The 22,801-nt window shown below is 36.5% G+C and overlaps 1 protein-coding gene across 2 annotated transcripts in view; it reads left to right on the top strand.

The window, feature by feature from the left end:
* The window catches only part of FGF12 (fibroblast growth factor 12), a 367,576-nt gene that overhangs the window by 183,130 nt on the left and 161,645 nt on the right, over positions 1–22,801 (top strand). For both annotated transcript variants that reach the window (XM_063107151.1, XM_063107144.1), the window contains exon 3: positions 5,843–5,946. In XM_063107151.1, coding sequence (XP_062963221.1) covers positions 5,843–5,946 — 104 coding nt within the window. The remainder of the gene's footprint in view (positions 1–5,842; positions 5,947–22,801) is intronic.

Genomic DNA, 22,801 nt, shown 5'->3' with positions numbered 1-22,801 from the left:
ACAATCAATAACATTTATAAGTTATGTATGTGTAACTGGGCTAGACATTGCAGAAACTCCTCAAGAGAAATGGAGGCTATGGAAATGGAGACAGAGGTATAAATAAATAACTCCAATGCCATTACGGAGATATGCACATGAAATAAACACTTTCAGGAAAGGGAACTACTATCTCTGAAGGGTTTGGGCAAGACTCATGGGATGGTTCAATAAGGCCTTAAAGTATGGAAAGAGTTGGCTACATTTAGAAATGGGAAGGTAGGTTTTCCACATACCAATAGAGAAAATAAGAGGACAAAATCCAGCCTAGTTAACTATTCAGGGGGAACTTAGGCAATGGCCAAAAGTCTATGAAGCTGCTTATACTGAATGGAATGAGTAACAGGTGAAAAGCTGGAAAGTTTGGAGCCGGGTTGTAAAGTGTATTGTTGACAAGGAGAAATTCCTACAAGACGTAGCAGGGAAATGGCGTGAGAAGACACAAGGGACTTAAAGAACAAAGTAGAGTCAAGTAGCCCAGTTACTGTGAATTGAGACAGTGGCTTTAAGGATGGAGAGGAAGACTTGGACTCAGGAGGAATTCTCACTGAGGACGAAGGGTTGCGGTGAGCTGGAGCTAGAGGGCGCTACACTGAAGATTAATAATAGAAAAGGCTAAGTCATTTGCCACTTTTCAGGATTTTAGGAGGCAGATGAAGACCATTCCAAAGAGGATAGTTTCAGCTATTCCCAATAAAAAAAAGTCTCATCTCAAATTATTTACTGACTTTTTTAATGGACTTTGTAAGTTTCCCAAAGCATACCATCTAAAAGCCATTATCACCTTGTCGTTCATATAAAACTTTCAAACAGGTTTCTTCTTTTTTCTAGTTTCTGTCTCTGCCTAGTTTTGGCATTTTTCTCACACTCTTCACATAGCAAAAGCTTTATAGTGCCTTTTTTCTTGTTTCAGCTACATGAACCAATGTTTTTAGCATTTGTCCTGGGAAGTCTTTATTTTAGAAAAACGTTATGAACAATTTTGGATTTCATTAGTCTTTCTCATGAGAATTGTCATTGAACGTGATATTTTCCAGTAGCTGCTTTTATTTACAATGTGCAAGTACCTTGCATTTAGCTCTTACCTTGCATGTTAATACTGTTTTCATTAGCAATCTCTATCAGCTAGATTTAGGGTTGGCTCTGCATTGCACAGACTAAAATAACAAAGACTTATTTCTCTCACAAAAGCCAGGTCTTGGTAATTAAATGCTGGACTGGTGCCAGTGCTCCACAAAGCTCCCAGGAACCCAGCTCCCTCTAGCTCACCTGCCACCACTCACTCGGGAGTAGCCCTTGTTATGGTCTGAGATGAGGAAGCTACAACATCCCCATTCAAATAGCAGTAAGGCAAAAGTTTGAGAAGAGGAGAAAAGGACAACTTTAAGTTGTCTCTAAGGAAGGGTTCTTCAGGATTGTAAAGACCCATCTGCCTACATCTCCATTGGCCAGTACTGAGTCCATCTAGCTGCAGGATATGTAGGGAAATGTAGCTGAATTGTCTACTAGTTTGCAAGAGGGCAAGAACAAATATTAACAGAAATTAAAAGGAAATAAGGAGGAAATATGATATTTTGGACAGATAACCACATTAGACAGTCAGAAAACCTTTATTCAGATGCAGTTTCACTGGTTTACCTCTCTGAATCTGTCCTGCTGCTAAAAATTAAGGTAATTATTCTGTCATAGTGTTTATGGTTGAAGATCAAATTCAATTGACAAATATATCAGCACTTAGAAAATTAAAGGATGCATAAATATAAAGTATTATGTTTTAAAGCATTAAGCAAGCTGCTGTATATAAATTCAAAAAATATTACTGAGGCAATATGTCAGTTTTTACAGTAGCCCCATGGTAACCATATTTGACAAGCAGAAGAATAAGCATTAATGACAAGTAACTCATATAGAGAAGACACAGCTCTGTGTATGAAACACTTTCAAGAATGTGATAGTACATTTGGTTCTATCAACTCTGTGTAGTAAGGATTATTGTGCCCTTTATATAGATAGAAAAATAAGGCAGAGAGGTTAAATGAATGGCTCAAAGCCAACTAGCTCTTAGTGATGAGTTTAGAAACTATGTTGTCTGCATTGCTGTTCCAGTCTTTATGTGTTACACATTGTTGCCCATTGGGTAGTCTAGATCTCTGAGATTATAGTGACAGACTCAGTTATTTATCCTTACTTTTTAAAAATTTTTATTATTTATTATTAGCATATTCATTCTTACAAATTGTGATATTTCTTTATGCCCTTTACCTGACCGATCACTTCCTAAGCTCCTTCCCTCCCTCCCACCTATCTCTAGTATCCTTAAGTTTGTTCAACATATTGTTATGGTCTATTTTCTTTCTCTCTCTCTTTCCTTCCTTCCTTCCTTCCTTCCTTCCTTCCTTCCTTCCTTCCTTCCTTCCTTCCTTCCTTCCTTCCTCCCTCCCTCCCTCCCTCCCTCCCTCCCTCCCTCCCTCCCTCCCTCCTTCCCTCCCTCCTTCCCTCCCTCCTTCCCTCCCTAGCAGCCATTTTTGAGTGAGAACATGTGGTATTTCTATTTCTTTGTCTGGCTTATTTAGCATAATTTTCTTAACATAATTTTCTCCAGACTCATCCATGATGCTGCAAATGGCAGAATTTCATTCTTTTTTTATGGCTGAGTAGTATTCCATTGTGTATATATACCACATTTTCCTTATCCGGTCATCCATTGATGGACACTTAGGTTGGTCCCATATTTTGGCTACTGTAAATAGAGCTGCAGTATACTAAAATCAACTCAAAATGGATTAAAGACTTAAATATAAGACTGAAACTATAACATTACTAAAGGAAAACATAAGGGAAACACTCCAGGAAGTAGGACTGGGCAAAACTCCGAATAAGACCCCAAAAGCACAAGCAACAAAAGAAAAAAATAAATAAATGGGATTATTATCAAACTAAAAAGCTTCTGCACAGCAAAGGAAACAATCAATAGAGTGGAAAGACAGCCTACAGAATGGGAGAAAATATCTGTAAACTATACATCTGACAAGGGATTAATATCCAGAATATGCAAAGAACTCAAACAACTATACAGTAAAAAACCAAATAACCCAATTAAAAAATGGGCAAAGGAGATGAATAGACGTTTTTCAAAGGAAGGCATACAAATGACTAACAGGTACAAGAAAAAATGCTCAGCATTACTAGTCATCAGAGAAATGCAAATCAAAACCACATTGAGACATCATCTCACCCCAGTTAGACTGGCTGTTATCAAAAAGACCGAGAACAACAAATGCCAGGTGAGGATGCAGGAGAAGGGGAACTCTTCTACACTGTTGGTGGGACTGTAAATTAGCACAGCCATTATGGAAAACAGTATGGAAGTTCTTCAAACAACTACAGATAGAACCTATATAATCCAGCAATCCCAGTACTGGGTATATATCTAAAGGAATGGAAATCATCATGTTGAAGGATACCTGAATTCCCATGATCATTGCAGCTCTATTTACATTATCCCTACTTTGTTTACATGGTCCTCTTTCACATTTCTTCCCAGTATGAATCAAATCTTCCAGTCTGCCAGTCCCTTCCTGCACACAGACACATTACTGTACAAAACCACCTAACTTCCTGCCCCCCTAAAATGTTCTTCTGTCTTGGTTTACTCAACTTCTGCTCCTTCTTTGAGTGTCAACCCAGGCCCCATCTTCTCTGTGAGGCATTTCCTTAACACTTTAGGCCACACAGATCTTCCATCTTCCTGAACTTCTGTAACATAGAGAATATATATAGAATGCATATATTACGTTTAATTATAGGAGTAAATTATACACTGTATCAGATTATTCCATATGTTTTAGCTTTTTCTCCCCAACTAGACTTTAAGGTCTTATATTTCTTAAGTTATTTCAGTAGCACAAGGACGGTAGTAAGAATATAGGATGAACTAAAACTAGTTCAGATCTAAATTGAGCCAACAATTAATCCTTCAGCAACTACTAAGATCTAGTCTCAACTTTCATGACAAATGAGAAAATAGGTTCAAAGAAGCAAAAAGACTGATCCAATGTCAACAGACAGGAATTGAATCTTGTTCCGCTAAACTTCTGGTCTAAGGCTTGATCCTCTACAACTCTCAACTGAAAATTTGACTAGAAGCCAAATACTTGTGTGTATGAATGTGCATTTGTGTGTGTGTGTGTGTGTGTGTGTGTGTGTTTAGCTTACCATCCCAGGTTGAGAGAGGCCCAGAAAAATAGAAGTATTCCTGATTAATGGTGGCCCTTGGGTTAATTTATGTGTATGTTATATTCAAAACCAAGAAGACGAAAACTCATGGGAATTTTATCCGTAGAAAAGGCAGATAAGAACTTCTAAGTGAGGATATGAAAGTGAACTGCAGAGATATTCTCTCATGTGTGCAGTCATGACATATTTAATTCATATCCATGTTGCTGTCTACAGACCCTACCTATGTGATTGTTTTCCTCCAATATGTAATGTAAATTTTTTCAGGGTAGGGGCAATGTTTTCTGCTTATGCTCAGTTTATAATCCCCAAAGTAACTGGAATAGTGCCAGGGATATATAATTCATGGAAATACATTGTTGGAAGAAAAATAGAAGATTATTTTCTTATTTATCTTTTTCTGATGTATGAGTTACTTCTCCAAGTGGATTTATAGACTGTTGAGTGTTTTGAATAATGGGTAACTCAGATACTTAAAGACTATAAGCATGTTCCCGTTTCATCTTAGGATGTTGAACTAAATATGCCAAGTTAATTTTTAATGGTTTTTTGTGTGTATATATACCTCCCCTAGATATAAAATATATCCATTATAGCTTAAGCTATCTATCAGTCATCATCCATCTATTTATCTATCTTCATTTACACAGAAAAAATGGGAATATCATGAGAAAAGTTCTGTCTGTGCCCCGTGTTGGTACCAGTGAGTCAGTGATTTTTGCATTCATCTTCTGTGTTCAAGACAATGTTCAGGACCACAGGGAAAAGACTTAAAGTAGAACTTCTGGCATAAGCTTTAAAGATCATATTTTATTATTACTTATGGCTAGAAATATGTTTTCTACTGTTGAGAATTCGGGGGTTCAAATTACAGTTGACCCTTGAACAACACAGCTTTGAACTGCACAGTTCCACTTACGGAATTTTTCCAATGAAAAAGCTTACAGTATAAATAAATATATAGCATAGTACTATAGATGTATTTTCTCTTCCTTATGATTTTCTTAATAATATTTTCTTTTCTATAGCTTACTTTATTGTAATAGTACAGTATACAATACATGTACCATACAAAATAAGTGTTCATCAACTGTTTATGTTATCAGTAAGGCTTCCTGTCAACAGCAGGCTATCAATATTTAAGTTTCTGGGAAGTCAAAAGTTATATGTGGATTTTCACCTGAACGGAGGGTCAGCACCCCTCACCTCTGGTTATATTTGTTTGTTGTATTTGTGTGTTATAGCACATTGTTTGAATATATGTTTATTTTGAGGAGCAGGGATCCTGGACTTTCAGATCCAGGTGGAGCCCTTAGAGATCTTCTTATCTAACCACTTTATTATGGATGAGTTTATGTAACTTACCTGAAGTTACATAGGGAATTAATGGTGATGCAGAGACAGAAAGCCAGTTCTTTTCCTTCTTAGACTCTCTCTTTCTTTCTCTATTTCCCTACCTATTTCCATTAATAGGTTTTAATTCTCAAGGGAATCATTGTAAGAAGCGAGATGATTTATTTAAAAGGTCGCTGATCCTTCCTCTCTGTCTTCTTTTTTGCCCCTCTAGCCCTGTTTAATCTGATTCCCGTGGGCCTGCGCGTGGTGGCCATCCAAGGGGTGAAGGCCAGCCTCTATGTGGCCATGAATGGCGAAGGCTATCTCTACAGCTCAGTAAGTACCTTGCAGCATGCGTGTGTGTGTGTGTGTGTGTGTGTGTGTGTGTGTGTGTGTGTGTGTCTTGTGCGAACTGGCACCGAGAGGTAATGAAGGAACGGTTACTCTTTACAGAAGAAAATTGGAAGCTGAAGTCATTTTATATTTTCTGATCCAATTTTTCAGGATTATTATGAGGATTTTATGATTTAGAATGGTATAAAGGTCATGTCCTGTTGAATGAGAAAAAGCTAGTTACTCTCCATATGATATAAATTCTCTACGTCTGGCTTCCACTTCTATTAGGTACTTTATCTTTTGAATTTTACTTTCCTGTTTAATTCAAGGAATAAGCCATTTTTTCCTTTCTTCTATTAGTTCTCCTTCAAGCACAGAGGATGGCTTAGGAAGAGAAATTCTTCAATTTGTCTGGTAGTCTTCTCTATCGTATTGTGGAGAAAGAACTTTCAGAATATATTGTTTTTGTTTCTATGTAATAAATCTGTGTTGTACCTAATACAGTCGATTCTCAGAGTAACTGTTGAATTCAAAGGCAGTGTGAATTTACGGAATGAGCTCTAGATTACGGACTGGGAATATTTGGGTTTTATTCGCATTTCAGTTACTATGCAGATATCCCTTTTGGCAAATCACCTCCTGTTATTGGCTTAATTTCGGGACCTTTAAAATGAGGGTGTTGGATACCATGTTGTCTATTGTCTCTTTCAAACCTAAAACTGACAAAATTAGGTAGCATCAATGGCTATATTATCAGCACTGACATACAAGGATAATTCAAAAAGTTCATGGAAAAATGGAATTAAAAGATAATTTGAATCCTCCCAATAACTTTTTGAAGACCCCTTGTATTTTAAAGTAGTTAAAGGGGCTGGCCTGTTAACTCAGTTGGTTAGAACACAGAGTTATAACACCAAGGTCAGGGTAAGAACCCTGTTCTGGCCAGTTGCCCCCCACCCCCCAAAAAGAGTAGTTAATGCTATTCTGATGCCTGTCTCACTTTCGAGCTGCACTGAATGTTGTATATACATATATATAATTTCTGCTCTCTCATATGAGCATTTCCTATTTGTAGTTCATGAAAAAAAAATTCCCTGAAAATCATGGTTATGGATTGTCACCCATACTCTCTATGATCTCAGTAAATAACACAAGGTTATTCATGTATGCCTACTAGATTCTAAATTAGTTATCAAATAGTTTTCATTAGGCTCTTTCAGTATTCGATTAATAAATCTCTGGCACATTATACTTGCTTTTTAACAATACATCTGTCATTCATATTAGAATTCTTAAAGTTACCATTTTACCCATGAACATATTCAGATCTATAAATATATATTTATATACAGTCATAACTTGGTATCTGTGGAGGATTGGCTCCAGGACCTCCCACGAATACCAAAATTCTCAGATGCTTAAGTTCCTGATTTAAAACAGCATAGTATTTATATAACCTATGCACATTTCCCTGTACTTTAAATCATCTCTAGATTACTTATAATACTTAATACAATGTAAATGCTATGTAAATAGTTGTTATTCTGTATTGTTCAGAGAATAGTGACAAGAAAAAAAGTTTGTACATGTTCAGTACAGATGCAATTTCTTTCCAAGTATTTTCAATTTGAGATTGGTTGAATTCACGGATGTGGAACCCATAGATAAAAAGCCCACGGATAGGGAAGACCAACTGTGCTATATGTGTACATATGCATTTTTTCAACAGCTTCTGTCCCCAAACAATACTTAAAGATAAACACATTTTCCATCAAATGTGGGCTTGAGCCCATATGAGGGGATTTTTAAGAAACTCTTGACTAGAGAATTTTACTGCAGGAGCTTTTTTGTATTGGAGCTAACATCTTTGTAAAGACAGTATTCACCTGTTGAATTAGCAGTGTGGGCTACCTACATTTTCAGTTTTCCTCTCCCCTTAAACCAAACTTGCCTCAAACCAAGAATCACAATGCTTTTCCTTGCTTATGGTACTGTGAGAATATTAAGAACAATTTTCCTTTAATTATAGGTGTGGTATCACTGACATAGGTCATCAGCGTCCCTACTTCCAAAATCACCCTCTTTCTAGATAGGATCAGTAGGAGTAAATGCTGACTTTTAAATTTTAAACAGGAGGTATAGGCCTGAAGATTTTTTTATAGGACTAAAGGAGGCCATGACTGGGGAAGACAGACCTGGAAGAGAATTGGGTAGAAAAGCCTCATCACGCCTTGAACTGCTCCTCATCTGGGAGTATGTCCTGGAAGGAGAGCATAGTGGGTGCCTTGTGGCCAGGTAAAAACAGACGGTTAACCTTAGCTGAGGTGTTTCTGGTATGCATTAAGGCTGAAGTCATTTGAAAGGCAATTTCCTATTTCATGTGAAACGCTGTAGTTGGGTTCATAGAGGGAGTAGTGGGTGGGGCAAAGTGAAGAGATCCTGAAGAAGCTAATTTAGAAGCCAAGAGAAATTCACAAATAGTCTCATTTACTTAATGTTATTTACCTGGTTTCCCTTTGTATTTAAGCTAAGAATTAATTCTCTTCTTAATTCTGATTTCCCCACCTTTACCAGGAGACAGGAAGAGAGAATGACTGTTAGGTAGCATAGAGCTGCAATCTTAAAATCCATTCTAAAAATCTGTGTTCTAACAGGTGAGTGTAATCCACATATATTTGACGAGATTATTAATGTATCTGGATTTTACCATCATCGTTTGTATTTTTTAATCTACTTTTTGCTCTTTTTAAAAAATTTCTGTTGCATTATTTAAGTTTCTATCTTTTCTATTCTCCTTCTAGTTTGCAAATTTAGGTTATATTTCTATTCCTTTAGTGATTACTCTTATTTTTTTTAACATACATACACAATTACACAGTTTGCTGAATAGTTGTAGTGCTCTGTCTTCCAAACAGCTCATGGGCCATAGAATGTTTTCTTGCTAGTAATCACTACCCTTCTCCCCAATTTGATTAGTTGCATTTTAAAATAAAATCATATGTACAATTAGTTATGTTATAGCTAGTCATTAAATTTACCAGTCTTTTAAATTTCTATGCATATAGTTTTTGTTTGCGTGTGTATCAAATTTGGCCCCTGTGAATTTACTTGTCTTCTAAACCAAATCATTTTTGTGTGTGAGGTTCTGTGGATGGTGAATTCATTTTGTCCTGGTATCCAGGACAAAGATACTCTTGAGTTGTAGTTCAGATAGTTGTAAAATTCTGAGTAGAACAATATTCTCCTCGGCATTTGGAAAATAATATTCCATTGACTTCTGGCATCTATTGCTGACTGTGAGAAGTTTGCTGTCAGTTCAATATTCCTTCCTTTGTTGGTAGTCTCTGGAAACTTTTAAGGATTTTTTTCTCTTCATACTTCATGTTCTGCAAGCTCCCTATAATATATAGTTATGAATCTATCTTATCTTTTAGGAATTTAGAATGTACTTTTAATCCAAAGAATCACATTTCTTCAATTCTGGAAAATTTTAACTCTTACCCAGTAGGCATTTTACTTCTTAATCATGCTTTGCAGTCTCTTATACTGACAATACTTATGTATTATGTGATTTATGTTAGAAACTTTCAAATTCATCTAGTCTAGAATATATGACATCTGTTTTGTGATTTCAATCATGATGTTTTTCATTTTTGGATGTCTAATGGCTTAATGGTTTTTGTTTAATATCTACCTGTTCATGATTTATTTCTTCCTGTTTTTACTATGTATGGCTTTTTTTCCTCTCTTTTTACAGGAAGTCATTAATTCATTTATTTCTCTGAGCATTCTTAACATACTTTATCAGGCTTTTTCATAAAATTAATTTCTCTTGTAATGAATTCATGTTTTAATCATTGGTTTTGTTGCCTGTCATTTTTAGAGTTAGGTTTAAATTAGATTAGAATTTAGAATCAGTTCTTCATGTGTTTGGAATTTTGGTCTGCAGGCACATTTCTCTCCCTCTCTCCCTCTCTCCAGTCTGCTTCCTCTTCTGAGGTCTGCTCTCACTTTCTCCGTTGCCTCTATGCAGCCTCTCATAGCCCTAGTTTATAAAAGATTGTTAAACAGAGTCATTTCAAGGCTTCTATCCTTGGAGGGTAACATTGGGGTTAGGACAGGGGGTCTGAGCTAGAGTGTGATGGGGTCCAGTTACTCTTATTGTGAGAATATGTCTATGACTGCATCTTGCTTAAAGGTGGTAGCAGCATTTTTTATTTCAGCTTTCCTAGAGTTAGAGCAGGAAAACTTTATTCCAGTCCCTGGTATTAGCAGGTAGCCTGGCTCTGGTCCCCCATCTTACAAGGTGGTTTTTATTTCCATCTACCTGACTGGAGCAGAACTGCCGATCACACCACCTCCTTCAGGACTGAAGCTGCTACCTGCTCAGTGCTTGGTGTTTCTATTCCATGGGGATGCTTAGCTTCCTTTGATCCTGGCTTTGTCATTTAGGTGTTACATCTTTATATTTTATTCATCATTGTTATCTGTTTGAACAGAGTGGGTACATCATACTCTAAACTCACGGTGACTTATTTTTCTCTCTCTCTTTTTAAATTGTGGTAAAAAGCACATAATGTAAAATTTACCATCTCAACATTTTTAAGTGTACATTGCAGTAGTGTTAACAGTATGTATGTACCTTGTTGTGCAACAAATCTCTAGAAATTTTTCATCTTGCAAAACTGAAATTCTGTACCCATTGAAAAAGAACTTCTCTTTTCCTCCCCTCCCCAGTCCCTAGCATCCATCATTTGACTTCTTGTTTCTAAAAATTTGACTAATTTAGATACCTCTTATAAATGGAATCATGCAGTACTTGCCTTTTTTGTGACTGGCTTCTTTCACTTAGCATAATGATCTCAACATTCATTCATGTTGTAGCATATGGCAGGATTTCCTTCTTTTTTAATGCTTAATAAAATTCTGTTGTCTGTATATACCACATTTTGTTTATCCATTTATCTGTTAATGGACATTGAGGTTACTTTGACTTCTTGGCTGTGTGATTAAATGCTGCAATTAATGTGGGTGTACAAATATTTCTCCGAGATTCTGTTTTCTCTTCATTTCGATATATACACAGAAGTGGGATTGCTGGATCATATGGTAATTCTACTTTTAATTTTTTTGAGGAACCTCCATATTGTTTTCCATAACAGCGACTCCATTTTACATTTCCAGCAACAGTACATAAGGGTTTCTTCACATCCTTACCAACACTTGATTTTTTTTTGTAGTAATCATCCTAATAGGTGTGAAATGATATCTCATTATGGTTTTGGTGTGCATTTCCCTAATATTTAGAGGTGTTGAGCATCTTTTCATATATCTGTTAGTCATTTGTGTATGCTCTTTGGAGATATGTCTATCAATTCCTTTGCCCATTTTTTTTTTTTTTTAATGATTTATCACAGTTCTGGAGGCTAGGAAGTCCAACAGCATGGCTCTGGCATCTGGCAACAGCCTTTGTGTGCATCATAATATGGCAGAAGGGCAAGTGACAGTGCAAGACAGAAAAAATGGGGACCCAAATTCACCCTTTTATCAGGAGCTCACCACCATGATGACTGACCCATTCTTGTGATAATGGCATTAATCCATTCATGAGGGCAGAGTTCTCATGACTTAATCACCTATCAAAGGTACCACCTCTTAATACAGTGAAATCCCTTTGCATGTTTTTTAATCAAATTATTTATTTTTTTGTTGTTTTTGGGTTGTAGGAGTTCTTTATATATTCTAGATTACTAATCCCTTATCAGAATCAGGTATACAATTTGCACATATTTTCTTCTATTCTGCAGGTTGCCTTTCCACTCTGTTGGTTGTTTTGCTATGCAGAATTGTTTAAGTTTGATGTAGTTCCATTTGTCTATTTTTGCTTTTGTTGTCTGTGCTTTTGGTGTCATATCCAGGAAATCATGGCCAAATTCAGTGCCATGAAGCTTTTCTCCTATGTTTTCACCTAAGAGTTTTAGAGTTTCAGTTCTTACATTTATGTCTTTAATCTAATTTGAGTTAACTTTTGTATAAGATGTAAGGTAAGGGTTCAGTTTCATTCTTTTACATTGGATATCCAGTTTCCCCAGCACCACTTGTTAAGAGACTATCCTTTCTCCATTGTGCAGTCTTGGCACCCTTGTCAAAGATGATTTGACCATATATGCAAGGATGTATTTCTAGGTTCTCTATTCTGTTCCATCGGTCTATATGTCTGTCTTGGCACTATTACCATACTGTTTTAATTACTGTAGCTTTGTAACATGTTTTGAGATTAGGAAATGTGAGGCCTGTAGCTTTCTTTATTTATTAATTTGTTTTTTCTTATTATTATTTTGGCTAATTGTGATTTTGTATGAATTTTAGGATGGATTTTTCTATTTCTTCAAATGCCATTGAGATTTTGATAGGAGTTGCATTGAATATATAGATTGCTGTGAGTAGTATGAACATTTTTGACAATGTTATGTCTTCTGATCCATGAACATGAGATGTCTTTCCATTTACTTTTGTCTTTTGTAATTTCTTTCAGCGATGTTTTGTAGTTTTTAGTGTACAAGTTTTTCAACTCCCTGGTTAAATTTAAACTCATTGTGCCTTTTTGAAAGGAAGTCCAATATCAGCCCAGGGAAGAAGCATACAGAGCAGAGTCCAGCAGAAATGCCAAATACAGAGCTCTATTGTCCTCTTTTGATAGAATCAGAGTGTGTTACTCTTCTGGTTTCAGCATGTGGTAATATGTATGCCAACCAAGAAGCTCACCTAACCTATATGTTAAGAAACTTTATTGGAGCTTCATTACATAGGCATGAGTGCCCAAGTGGTTGATCTCATTGTCCAGGTCCACTGATACTGAATGACCAAAGCCCCCACCCTAAGTCACATTGTTACTGTCTGGCTAGTCCAAAGCTCTTAGGCAAACAAAGATTACCTCCCAGAAGCCAAGGACAAGGGCCACACCTCTTTTTGGGTAAAGTCAATACACACACATCCAATTGAAGTGAATGCCATATTCTATTAATATACTCCTCTGACTCTGCCTACAGTTACACTTTCTTACTCTTCTGCCTACCATCCCTTTTCTTACTTACCCCAGCTTGAAAGAAGGAAATGTTGAAGGGAAAGAAAGTTTTGAGAGTAACATCTGGCACATCGATAGCTGGGAAATAAAAACATAACTCATTAGTTTGGACAACTTGGGAGCCTTGACATTTACATCTGGGAAAACAACACTTAAAAACAATGCAGTTTGAATAATTTGAAACATTTCTAGAAGCTGTAACTAGGCAAAAACTCTGCAGTCTTTTTTAATAGTTTGATGCACTAAGCACACATATCACTGCCACTCAGTGATTTATAATGGTTAAAATGTTTTCAGGGGCCGGCCTGTGGCTCACTCGGGAGAGTGCGGTGCTGATAACACCAAGGCCCCGGGTTCAGATCCCATATACGGATGGCTTGTTCGCTCACTGGCTGAGCGTGGTGCTAACAACACCAAGTCAAGGGTTAAGATCCCCTTACCGGTCATCTTTTGAAAAAAAAAAAAAAATGTTTTCAGAAGGTATGTTTTTTCTTACTACAACCATTACTTATTTACAGTATAAACTTAAACAGTTATCTCCCAAATCTGACTTAGATATTTGATGAACTAATGTTTTTTTTCAACTGTGAGACAAAGTCAAATTATATGAACACAATTTTTATTTTAACATTGCATTAATCTGTACCAATTATATTTGAAGCTAAATCAGTGATAAAGTCACTCCTGTAAGTCAATCTATGTTCTAATGAATAAGTAATCTCGTAAGTTGTCATGAGAGTAGCTGGAACCATGGCAATCATCACAGCAGTATTAATGGCTGTGCTGGTAGAAATACAAGTAATATTCTTTGTTTAGCTTTCGTTGTTTCTAAAAGGCTTTTAGATTTGCATTTAATTTTCACAGCAACTACAAGAGGAAGGATAGGAATGAACTATGAGATACTGATAAAAAGTTGAAGGCTCAGAGAGAGTTGTTTACTTAAATAAGCACTTCCTGGTGAGTAACAGAACTGGAGCTCAAATCTAGGTCTTAACTTCAAAAACCATGAGCTTTTCATAATAGCATACTGCCCTTGGCCTTATGTAAAATGAAACCTTTCCATTGTGGTGTGTTTCCCATTTTTTCCCTGAACTTTCATATTAACTGTCTCATTTGAGCCTTGCAATAACTCTATTATTGTTGAGTGACAGAAGCTATGCCTGGAAAATGAAGAGGTTAAGTGACTAAAATGAAATCACTCAGTATAGGTGAGGAAGGTTAAGAAAAGGAAACTTCTAGTTCAATTTTCATTTTTTTCATTAACATTGCTTCTTCTGTAAGCCATTGCAATTAAGATGTGCCACTCTAAGATATTATAACATAGTAATAAAAGCATAATTGTTTGAAAACAAGGGCAGCCTGTCACCTTATTTGGGATAAACTTATTTAAAGGAATCAGCAATAAAGATAACAATAGCAACAAAAATGAAAGAGAGATTGCTTGATTGATGCATAGCCTTTGGCATTTTTTTAGAATTCCACACCTAAAATCAAAACAAAACAAAACAAAAAAAGAAAAGAAACAAAATATGTAAATAAATAAAATAAAAAACAAAAAATAAAAATAAAAAATAAAGCAAAACAAAATAAACAAACAAAAAAGAATTCCACACCTAGATCTGGTGCTTCAGTGAGAGCAATGTCAAGGTTGTAGGATGATATTGATTTTATGTTGCAAAACCAAGTCAAGAGTTATTGAGAAATATTAAAAAAAACTACAGGTAGGACTACCATATGATCCAGCTATCCCACTGCTGGGTGTATACCCAAAGGAATGGAAATCATCATGTTGAAGGGATGCACTCCCATGTTTATAACAGCTCTATCTATGATAGCCAAGATATGGAACCAAGCTAAATGTCCATCAGCAGATGACTGGATAAGGAAAATGTGGTATATGTACACTATGGAATACTACTCAGCCATTAAAAAACTGAAATTCTGCCATTTGCAGTAGCATGGATGAGCTTAGAGAAAATTACGTTAAGTGAAATAAGCCAGGCACAGAAAGAGAAATACCACATGCCCTTACTCATAAGAGGGAGGGAGGGAGAAGGGAGAAGAGAAGGAGAGAAGGAAGGAAGGAAGGAAGGAAGGAAGGAAGGAAGGAAGGAAGGAAGGAAGGAAGGAAGGAAGGAAGGAAGGAAGGAAGGAAGGAAGGAAGGAAGGAAGGAAGGAAGGAAGGAAGGAAGGAAGGAAGGAAGGAAGGAAGGAAGGAAGGAAGGAAGGAAGGAAGGAAACACAATAAAATGCTGAACTTTCAGAAGGAGAGAACAGACCTATAGTTACTAGAGGTGGGAAAGGGGTAGAGGGAGGGAGATTAGGGGGTAATTGGGTAAGGGACACAAAGAATAATTATGATTTGTAATGATGAGCATGCTAATAATATTGATTTGATCATAACATACTGTGCACAAATAATGATAGTCAACTCTGTACCCCATAAATATGTATAATCAGTTATATATCTGTTAAGAAAAAAGTTAAAAATAAAATAAATGTTTTTTAAAAAGACTTATTGAGAAACATGGAGGTGTCTCTGAGAAGGAAAGAGAAGAAGAGAAGACGACAATCGAGAGCTATAAAATGAAGACTATTTTGTACTTACAGGTGAACAATGGAAGGAAGTGCTTTTTATTTTACTCCTCTAATTTATTTTAGTTCTCCACTATCATAGATGTACAAATTTTCCCATCATTCAGGACCCAATAAAATGTTCACAATTTCTGCAGTTAAAAATATAAATATAGATTAATATCTCTCTTAGCACTGAAAATTACAATTCCCGTGTAAAGGCATGTGTTAAAATCTTGTTGAATCAGTTGATGGATGCCTCATACAGTTTAATTCTGGCAATAATTCATTGGCCGTCTGGTCTTAATGGTCTTTGTAATAATTTTCCTGATTGTGACTCTACACACTTTTCTATTCAATTACTAGTTCGCCTTTAAATAGGCTGTGACTGTTCTACTGAAACACGGAAAGTTTACTACAGATATCGCACTGTTCATGCTTCTCCTAACTTGAGGCTGATATTGTGGTGTAGTTTTAAGAGCTGATGTTGCTATGTTTTCCTTTCTATACCAAATACTGCTTATTAAAGTAGGGGAAGGGAAAAAGTAGCCAGAACATCTTTCTGGGAAGCCACCTGTTCATTACAGTTCATCTCTCAGTGGAAGATTTTTGTTCCATCCTGAGAAGAAATGGAGTATTTTTTAAAGCGGACATATCTAGAATTGAGGTAGAAATTAGTTATCCTCTCTGGAATCTGAGTTCAACTTAGTTCCTCATGCAAAGTTCTGGAATCTGAGGTATATTCAGAGCTATTTCTCAGACAGCAAGGGGTATCTCTGAAAAGTCTTAGAGAGGAAGAGACAGAGAACTGGAAAGAGAGAGAAAGAAGGAGAACACAAATCTTAGCCACTGCTATTGTTTGGATGTGGTTTGTCTCAACAAAACTCATGTTGAAATGTAATTGCCAGTGTAATGGTGTTGAGAATGGGGGGACCTTTAAGAGACGTTTGGGTCATGAGGGATCAGCCTCATGAAGGGATTAATGAATTGGGAGTGAGTTCTTACTCTGACGGGACTGGATTAGTTATCAAGAGAGTAGGTTGTTATACAGTGAGGCTACCCTCTTGTGTTTGGTCTCTTTGCACATGCCAGCTTCCCCTTCTGCTTTCTGCCATGAACTGAAGCAGCATGAGTGTAAAGCTAGGCAATCATGCCAGTTGTCAGGCTCTTTTACCTGCCTGTAATCCTGCCGAGCGGGTCAATTGTCGAGCTAGGGCTGGAGCTCCCAGACCCCTCAAGCCCATTCACAGACTGGGTCACAAACCCTTCATATGCCAGGCTGGGTCACCAGACCCCTTCATGCAGGTCTATGAGCTACGTAACCGGCCAAAAGGTCCTTGGAAGCTGTAGGTTGGAAAGCGTTGCCATGCAGGGCAGACGCCCAAGGCAGATGCCTGCCTGCCTGCTTCACTCAAACTCTCTCTCTCTCTCTCTCTCTCTCACACACACACACACACACACACACACATAAAATTCCTGCCTGCTTCACTCAAACTCTCTCTCTCTCTCTCTCTCTCTCACACACACACACACACACACACACACACACAAAATTTACTTACAAAGAATGCTGAACCACACCCACATGGACCCAAGGTGAGGGCCCTGACCAAACTATTCTATTTTCCCAACAATGAGGCCCTCACCAGATGGGCTGCCCCACCTTAGACTTCCTAGCCTCCAGAACAGTGAGCCAAATAAGCTTCTTTACTTTATGAATTACCCAGTCTCAGCAACACAAAATGGACCAAGACAGCCATTAATGCCAAATGAATCAGAGAGTTTTGAAATTAATGATGCCTGAACAGGGAAAAGTCAAAGGCCAAATCACAGAGGCTTGTTCAACAATTGAATTATTAAATGTTCAATTTAGGTCATTTACATAACATTTTTTTCTTTTCATATACTTATGATTTCCTTAAACTTTGTAACATTTCTTTTTCAGCTTAGAGTAACTTTTAGCCATAGCACTTAGAAAAGAATTACTTATTTTGCCTATTTCTTTCTTACCACATATATATTAATTAGCTGAAACAGAGTATTCTTTTCAAATAAAAAAAAAATATGGAGTCCTACTAGCCCAAGAATTTGGCAATTGTTGCTTGCAAACATGTGACATAGATTTTCTTGTTGGTATTAGGTTCCCTTTCTTCTGAAAGAATCCACAGGTCATTTGTTATACTTTCAGTAGGGACTGAGTAATGGTAAGGATCTGTTTTTATCTTAAGATGTTTTCCCTTGTAAGTAGTGTTGGTTTTATTCCAAGAGTTTCTAACTTCTGGAAAATGTTAATACTTTAGCTCCAGGGCTAGCTTTAATTGTGAAAATTACCATATGTGTGTCTAATAACATTTTTCATTGAAAAATAAAAGCAGGATTCAGCTTCTAAGAGCAGCATTAATGAGGACCTTTGGCTGAATCACTTGAAAATGATACCAAATTATATATTTTTCCTTTCCATCTTGCCATCAGGTACATTAGGCCAACAAGTAGTCATATTTCCAAAATTTCTAGACTGTATTTCTATAGTCATCAGTGAATCAAACAGTATTAAGTAGTATTTAAGAATTCTGTGAGCTTTAGAAATAAAACTGGATTTGAATCATAGCTCTGTAACTTCATTCTTTTGCGTCATTGGAGAAATTTCTTAACTTTCTAGACTTAGTTTCCCTATATATACAATAGGGTTAGTAATGCCTATGCCTGATTTATATAATTATCTTAAGTATTAAATGGAAAGGTGCGTGTAAAACCCTAGCACAGTGTATAGCATATAATCGATGCTCCATGTTAGTCATAAGTAGTAACATTAGTAGCAGTAGATATATTAAAGATGACCCTCAGTGTGCCCTCAATCAATACTTTACCATCAATGCATGAAGTTTGTTTAGCGTTAGTCCCACCTTTAATTTTAGTGGTGGTTCCTGGTTCACCAAATCTAATATCTTTAGTCACCCCAGATTTGGGGGATTGGTTGTAGAGCATTTATTATCTAGTTAAGTCTGATTAACTTCAGGCCCAAGACTTACTTTTATCTGTTGAAGGAGAGAGTTACCTATTTTTTCTTTTTCTTTAAAACTGGATTTGGAGCTGAGAGGAGAAAAAGACTGTAACCATCTTAAAACCACAAGGTGAGATCCTTTCTGAGAATGTTTACAACATTCAGAGGACAAGAAGTCTGGGTCAAAAGATAGAGAAACTATGTCTCGTTTACATCCATTGAAGTTGTACATGAAGACACACCTGAATGCAGTCTTACCTCTGAAGTGTGCAGTTACAGGAGCCAATAATTTCCCTTCTTGTGAAAACCAGTTTGGATTGCATTTTTTATTTTATTTTTTTAACCTGATAAACTGGTAAAGAGATGAATCAATTTTCAGAGTCATAAGATTTAGTGAGAAAGCTAAAGCTCCATTCGCTCCATGTCCTCCATATAGTTCCTGCTAGAGGATTACCCAGTGGCCTCCTTTCAAAGAGTTGTGACCTTGCTATGGCCTTCTGGTCCAGGCCGATTCTCATTTTTTTATTAGTTCTGCATTCCCCTGCCTGCCCCTCTTGCCCAACCCATTGTAGAAATTAGTAGTTCTCATATTTGAATGTTTCTTAGGTTTATAACAAGAAAAGCTTCAAAAGGTATAAATGGATTATTTTTCCTTTTTTCCCCTCCCCCCCATCATAAGTCAGTTTTTCAACTTCTGGGGACCTTCTTTCTTATAAATATCTCTTTATGTAATTCATTTGGACGGAAATATACTACGTAAAATGTTTATAGTCCTTGACTTTATAGACTTCAGGGAGAGGGAAAGAGGAGGAAATTATGAGTACACAATGTAAAAAGAAAATCAGTGGATTTTCAGATGAGTTTTGAATGTAATAGAAATGTGGTAAAACAGAGAAACAGAAGCAAGTCATTCTTGTGACCAACTCTGTAGAAAAGATGGCTCTTTGAACAGACAGCACTGAGAAAAAGAACATTAAAAAACAAAACAAAACAAAGAACAACAAAATCTGTAATAGGCTGTCAATAAGAACAGTCATAGACAGAAACAGATTACGACGTGCTATGTTTTCCTCAAGTCCACAGCCTGCTGTATTTACAGTGTATCTAAAGTTTATTTCTGCACCAAAAAATAAAAATAAAATAAAATATAGTAGTTAAATTGAGGAAATGGATTAGATATATAGAAATATAAGTGACATATTTCAGCCAGCTTCAAATGGAATGAAAGAACTTTATTTTGAGGCTGCTGAGAACATCAGTCTCCCATGGGGCTGCTGTATGTCCTGGTTTATCCACAAAAGTTCCAGTTTATGCCTGATGTCTTAGCACAATTATTGATAGTATCTGTTTAACTGTCAAAAGAGCCCTGGATCAGGATTTAGACAATAATTATGCAGTCACTTTACACATGCATTATACATGATCTTACATAAGATTCAGTAGGTAATTTGAGGTGTCAATATATGCACAAAACCTTACTGACTAGTTTTAGAATTTCCCTTCTGATTTACTTCCCAAGTCAAACTCTTAATGACAGTTTTCTTAAGCTCATTTTTCTGTATCAACTAGGAATTGAGTTTGGATGTGAGTAAAAGAGAAGCCCATAACCATGGTTTAAAAGGATCAAAGGTTTAGCTTCTTCACATAACCAGAAGTCTAGAGATAGACAGTTACTGGTGCCAGATTATTGATAAGCTCAGCAGGCCCATTCAGGCCAAGGCCTTTGCATTTATTTGGCCTTTTCCTTGTGGTACAAGATGGTTCCTATATCCTTAGCTAACCTGTGCACATTCTGGTGGCAGAAAAGGTCACAGAGGAAGAGGTAGTGCCTTTATCAGGAAGGCTAACACTCTCCCAGAAGTTCCAGCAGATATACACTTATGGATCATTGGATAGAACTGTATCACATGGTCACTTCCAGGTGGAAAGAGAACAGGGTAATGCCTATTTTTGTTTTTGTTTTGTTTTTGTTTTTAATTTTAAGCTGTGCATTATGCCATGCCCATCAAAATAAGGGTTGTCTTATTCAGTTTGGGCTGCTACAACAAATTACCATAGAGTGGGTGACTTGGAACTCCAAGATCAGGGTGCCAGCATGGTCTGGTTCTGATAAGGGCCCTCTTCCTGGTTTGCAGTTGGCCATTTTCTTTCTGTGTCCTCATGTGGTAGAGAGCAGAGAGAGAGGAAGGAAGCTCTTTCCTGTCTCCTCTTATAAGGGTACTAATCCCATTCAGGAGGGCTTCACCCTCATGACCTAATTACCTCCCAATGGCCCCACCTCAAAATACCATCACATTGGGGATTAGGCTTCATCATAAGAATTTTGGAGGACTACAAACATTCAGCCCATGGCAAAGTTTGTTAATAACAGAGGGAGAGTGGATTTTGGATAGGCACCTGATATCTGCCACACCTCTCCAGACCAAAAATCTATCTGTACATAGTGTGAGTGTGAGACTTTAGGAGAAGAAAGAGAGAGAAAGTGAGAGCAAGTGAGCAGATTAAAGCATAAATATGCATATGTCATCTCTTCATTAGGTTGCTTAAGATCTTTTGAATCACCGTAAATATTAGTTAACAAGCTTATGAACTTACTAGTAAGCTAAATATTGAACTCTGAAGACTACAGGGAAAAATGATTACATCTAATCTTATTCGGGTCCAATTAGATTAGAACTCACCAGAGATTTGGAGACAAGCTTTCTGATTGTTGAGTTTTCATGGCAGATTGCTGGATATTTCCTCTGAAATTTTTATCTATAGCTCAGGAAAAGATGAATAAGCGTTACTACCTCAACTTTCACTCTTCTGTGTCACTAGATGGGAAAAGGTTTCCTCTGCAGAGAACTGTGATAGTTCATGAGGGAACAACTGAAAGCCACCATGAAGGACATAGAAATGACTATACAGGCTTCAACCTAGCTGTTCTTGAAAATCCAGGGATCAGCAAGTTTTCCATGGTCCCATTTTTCCAATCATTTACCACCTATTTATGTAGAAATAGTAATGTGGCACACATTGTCTTAGGCATTGGAGATAAAATGAAAAACATTTCCACTGTAGTGGGAGAGCACGACAACATGTAAACAAATAAATATGAACATTTGCTATTTGGGATTAGTGCTATGAAAGGGATAAATATATATCTGTAATAGAGAACAATAGAGGAAAATAATTTACACAGGATTGTCATGAAAACTTCCTTAAGGAGATGACATTTAAACCGAAACCTAAGGGATGAAAAGGAGAGGGAATCATGCACCAAACCAGGCAGAGGGAAGAATAGAGTAAAACATTCATAGGACAAAATGTTTGCCACCTCACTGGTTTTCACCTATTCTCTCATGTTTCTTGCATCTGAAGTGCCAGTTCTAACATTCATTTTAACATGTTCACCTATTCAATTTTGAATATTTATACTTATTACGTGCCAAATACTGTTATAGATGCTCTAATCATAATAGAGAAGAAAGGCAAACACTGTGCCTTCATACTATATACAGGATTTAAATTGTTAGGCACTGTAAAAGAAGGAAACAGGATTGTGGAAACATAATACATTTTGTGTTTTGGCATAACATTTTAAATTTTTTATTAACTCATCATGAATTTCTTTTTGTTATTTATATAATCTTTGTATTTTAACACTTTTTCATAGATGTATATTTTTTTAAAATTTATGTACTATTTAATGAAATGCTTTCTTCATTATTAAAATGCTTAAGGGATTTTTGAGAACTTTCTTGGTTATTTCAATAAAAAGACCTTCGTTGGCATTATCTTAAGACCATAAGAAGTTTGACTGGTAGCATGTTGCCAAAAAAAAAAAAAAAAATTCTTATTTTGAAGGTTGATTTTTGTCATCACATATGGAAAACTAACTCAGAGTGGATCATAGACCTAATCTAAGAGCTGAAATTATAAATGTCTTAGAACAAAGAATAGGGGTAAGTCTTTGTGACCACGGATTAAGTACTGTTTTCACAGATATGACACTGAAAGCACAACCAACAAAAGAAAAAATAGATACATTGGATTTCATTCTAATTAAAAAGTTTTGTGCTTCAAAGGACATAATCAAAAGATGAAAAGTCAATCCACAGAATTAAAGAAAATTTTGCAAATCACATCTGGTAGGAACTTGTATCTAGAATATATAAAGAACTCTTACAACTCAATAATAATAGTAAAAAAAC

The sequence above is a fragment of the Cynocephalus volans genome, chromosome 1, assembly GCF_027409185.1.
Source record: "Cynocephalus volans isolate mCynVol1 chromosome 1, mCynVol1.pri, whole genome shotgun sequence".
In the NCBI taxonomy this organism is placed as follows: domain Eukaryota; kingdom Metazoa; phylum Chordata; class Mammalia; order Dermoptera; family Cynocephalidae; genus Cynocephalus; species Cynocephalus volans.
This window is presented reverse-complemented; position numbering and strand designations above follow the sequence as displayed.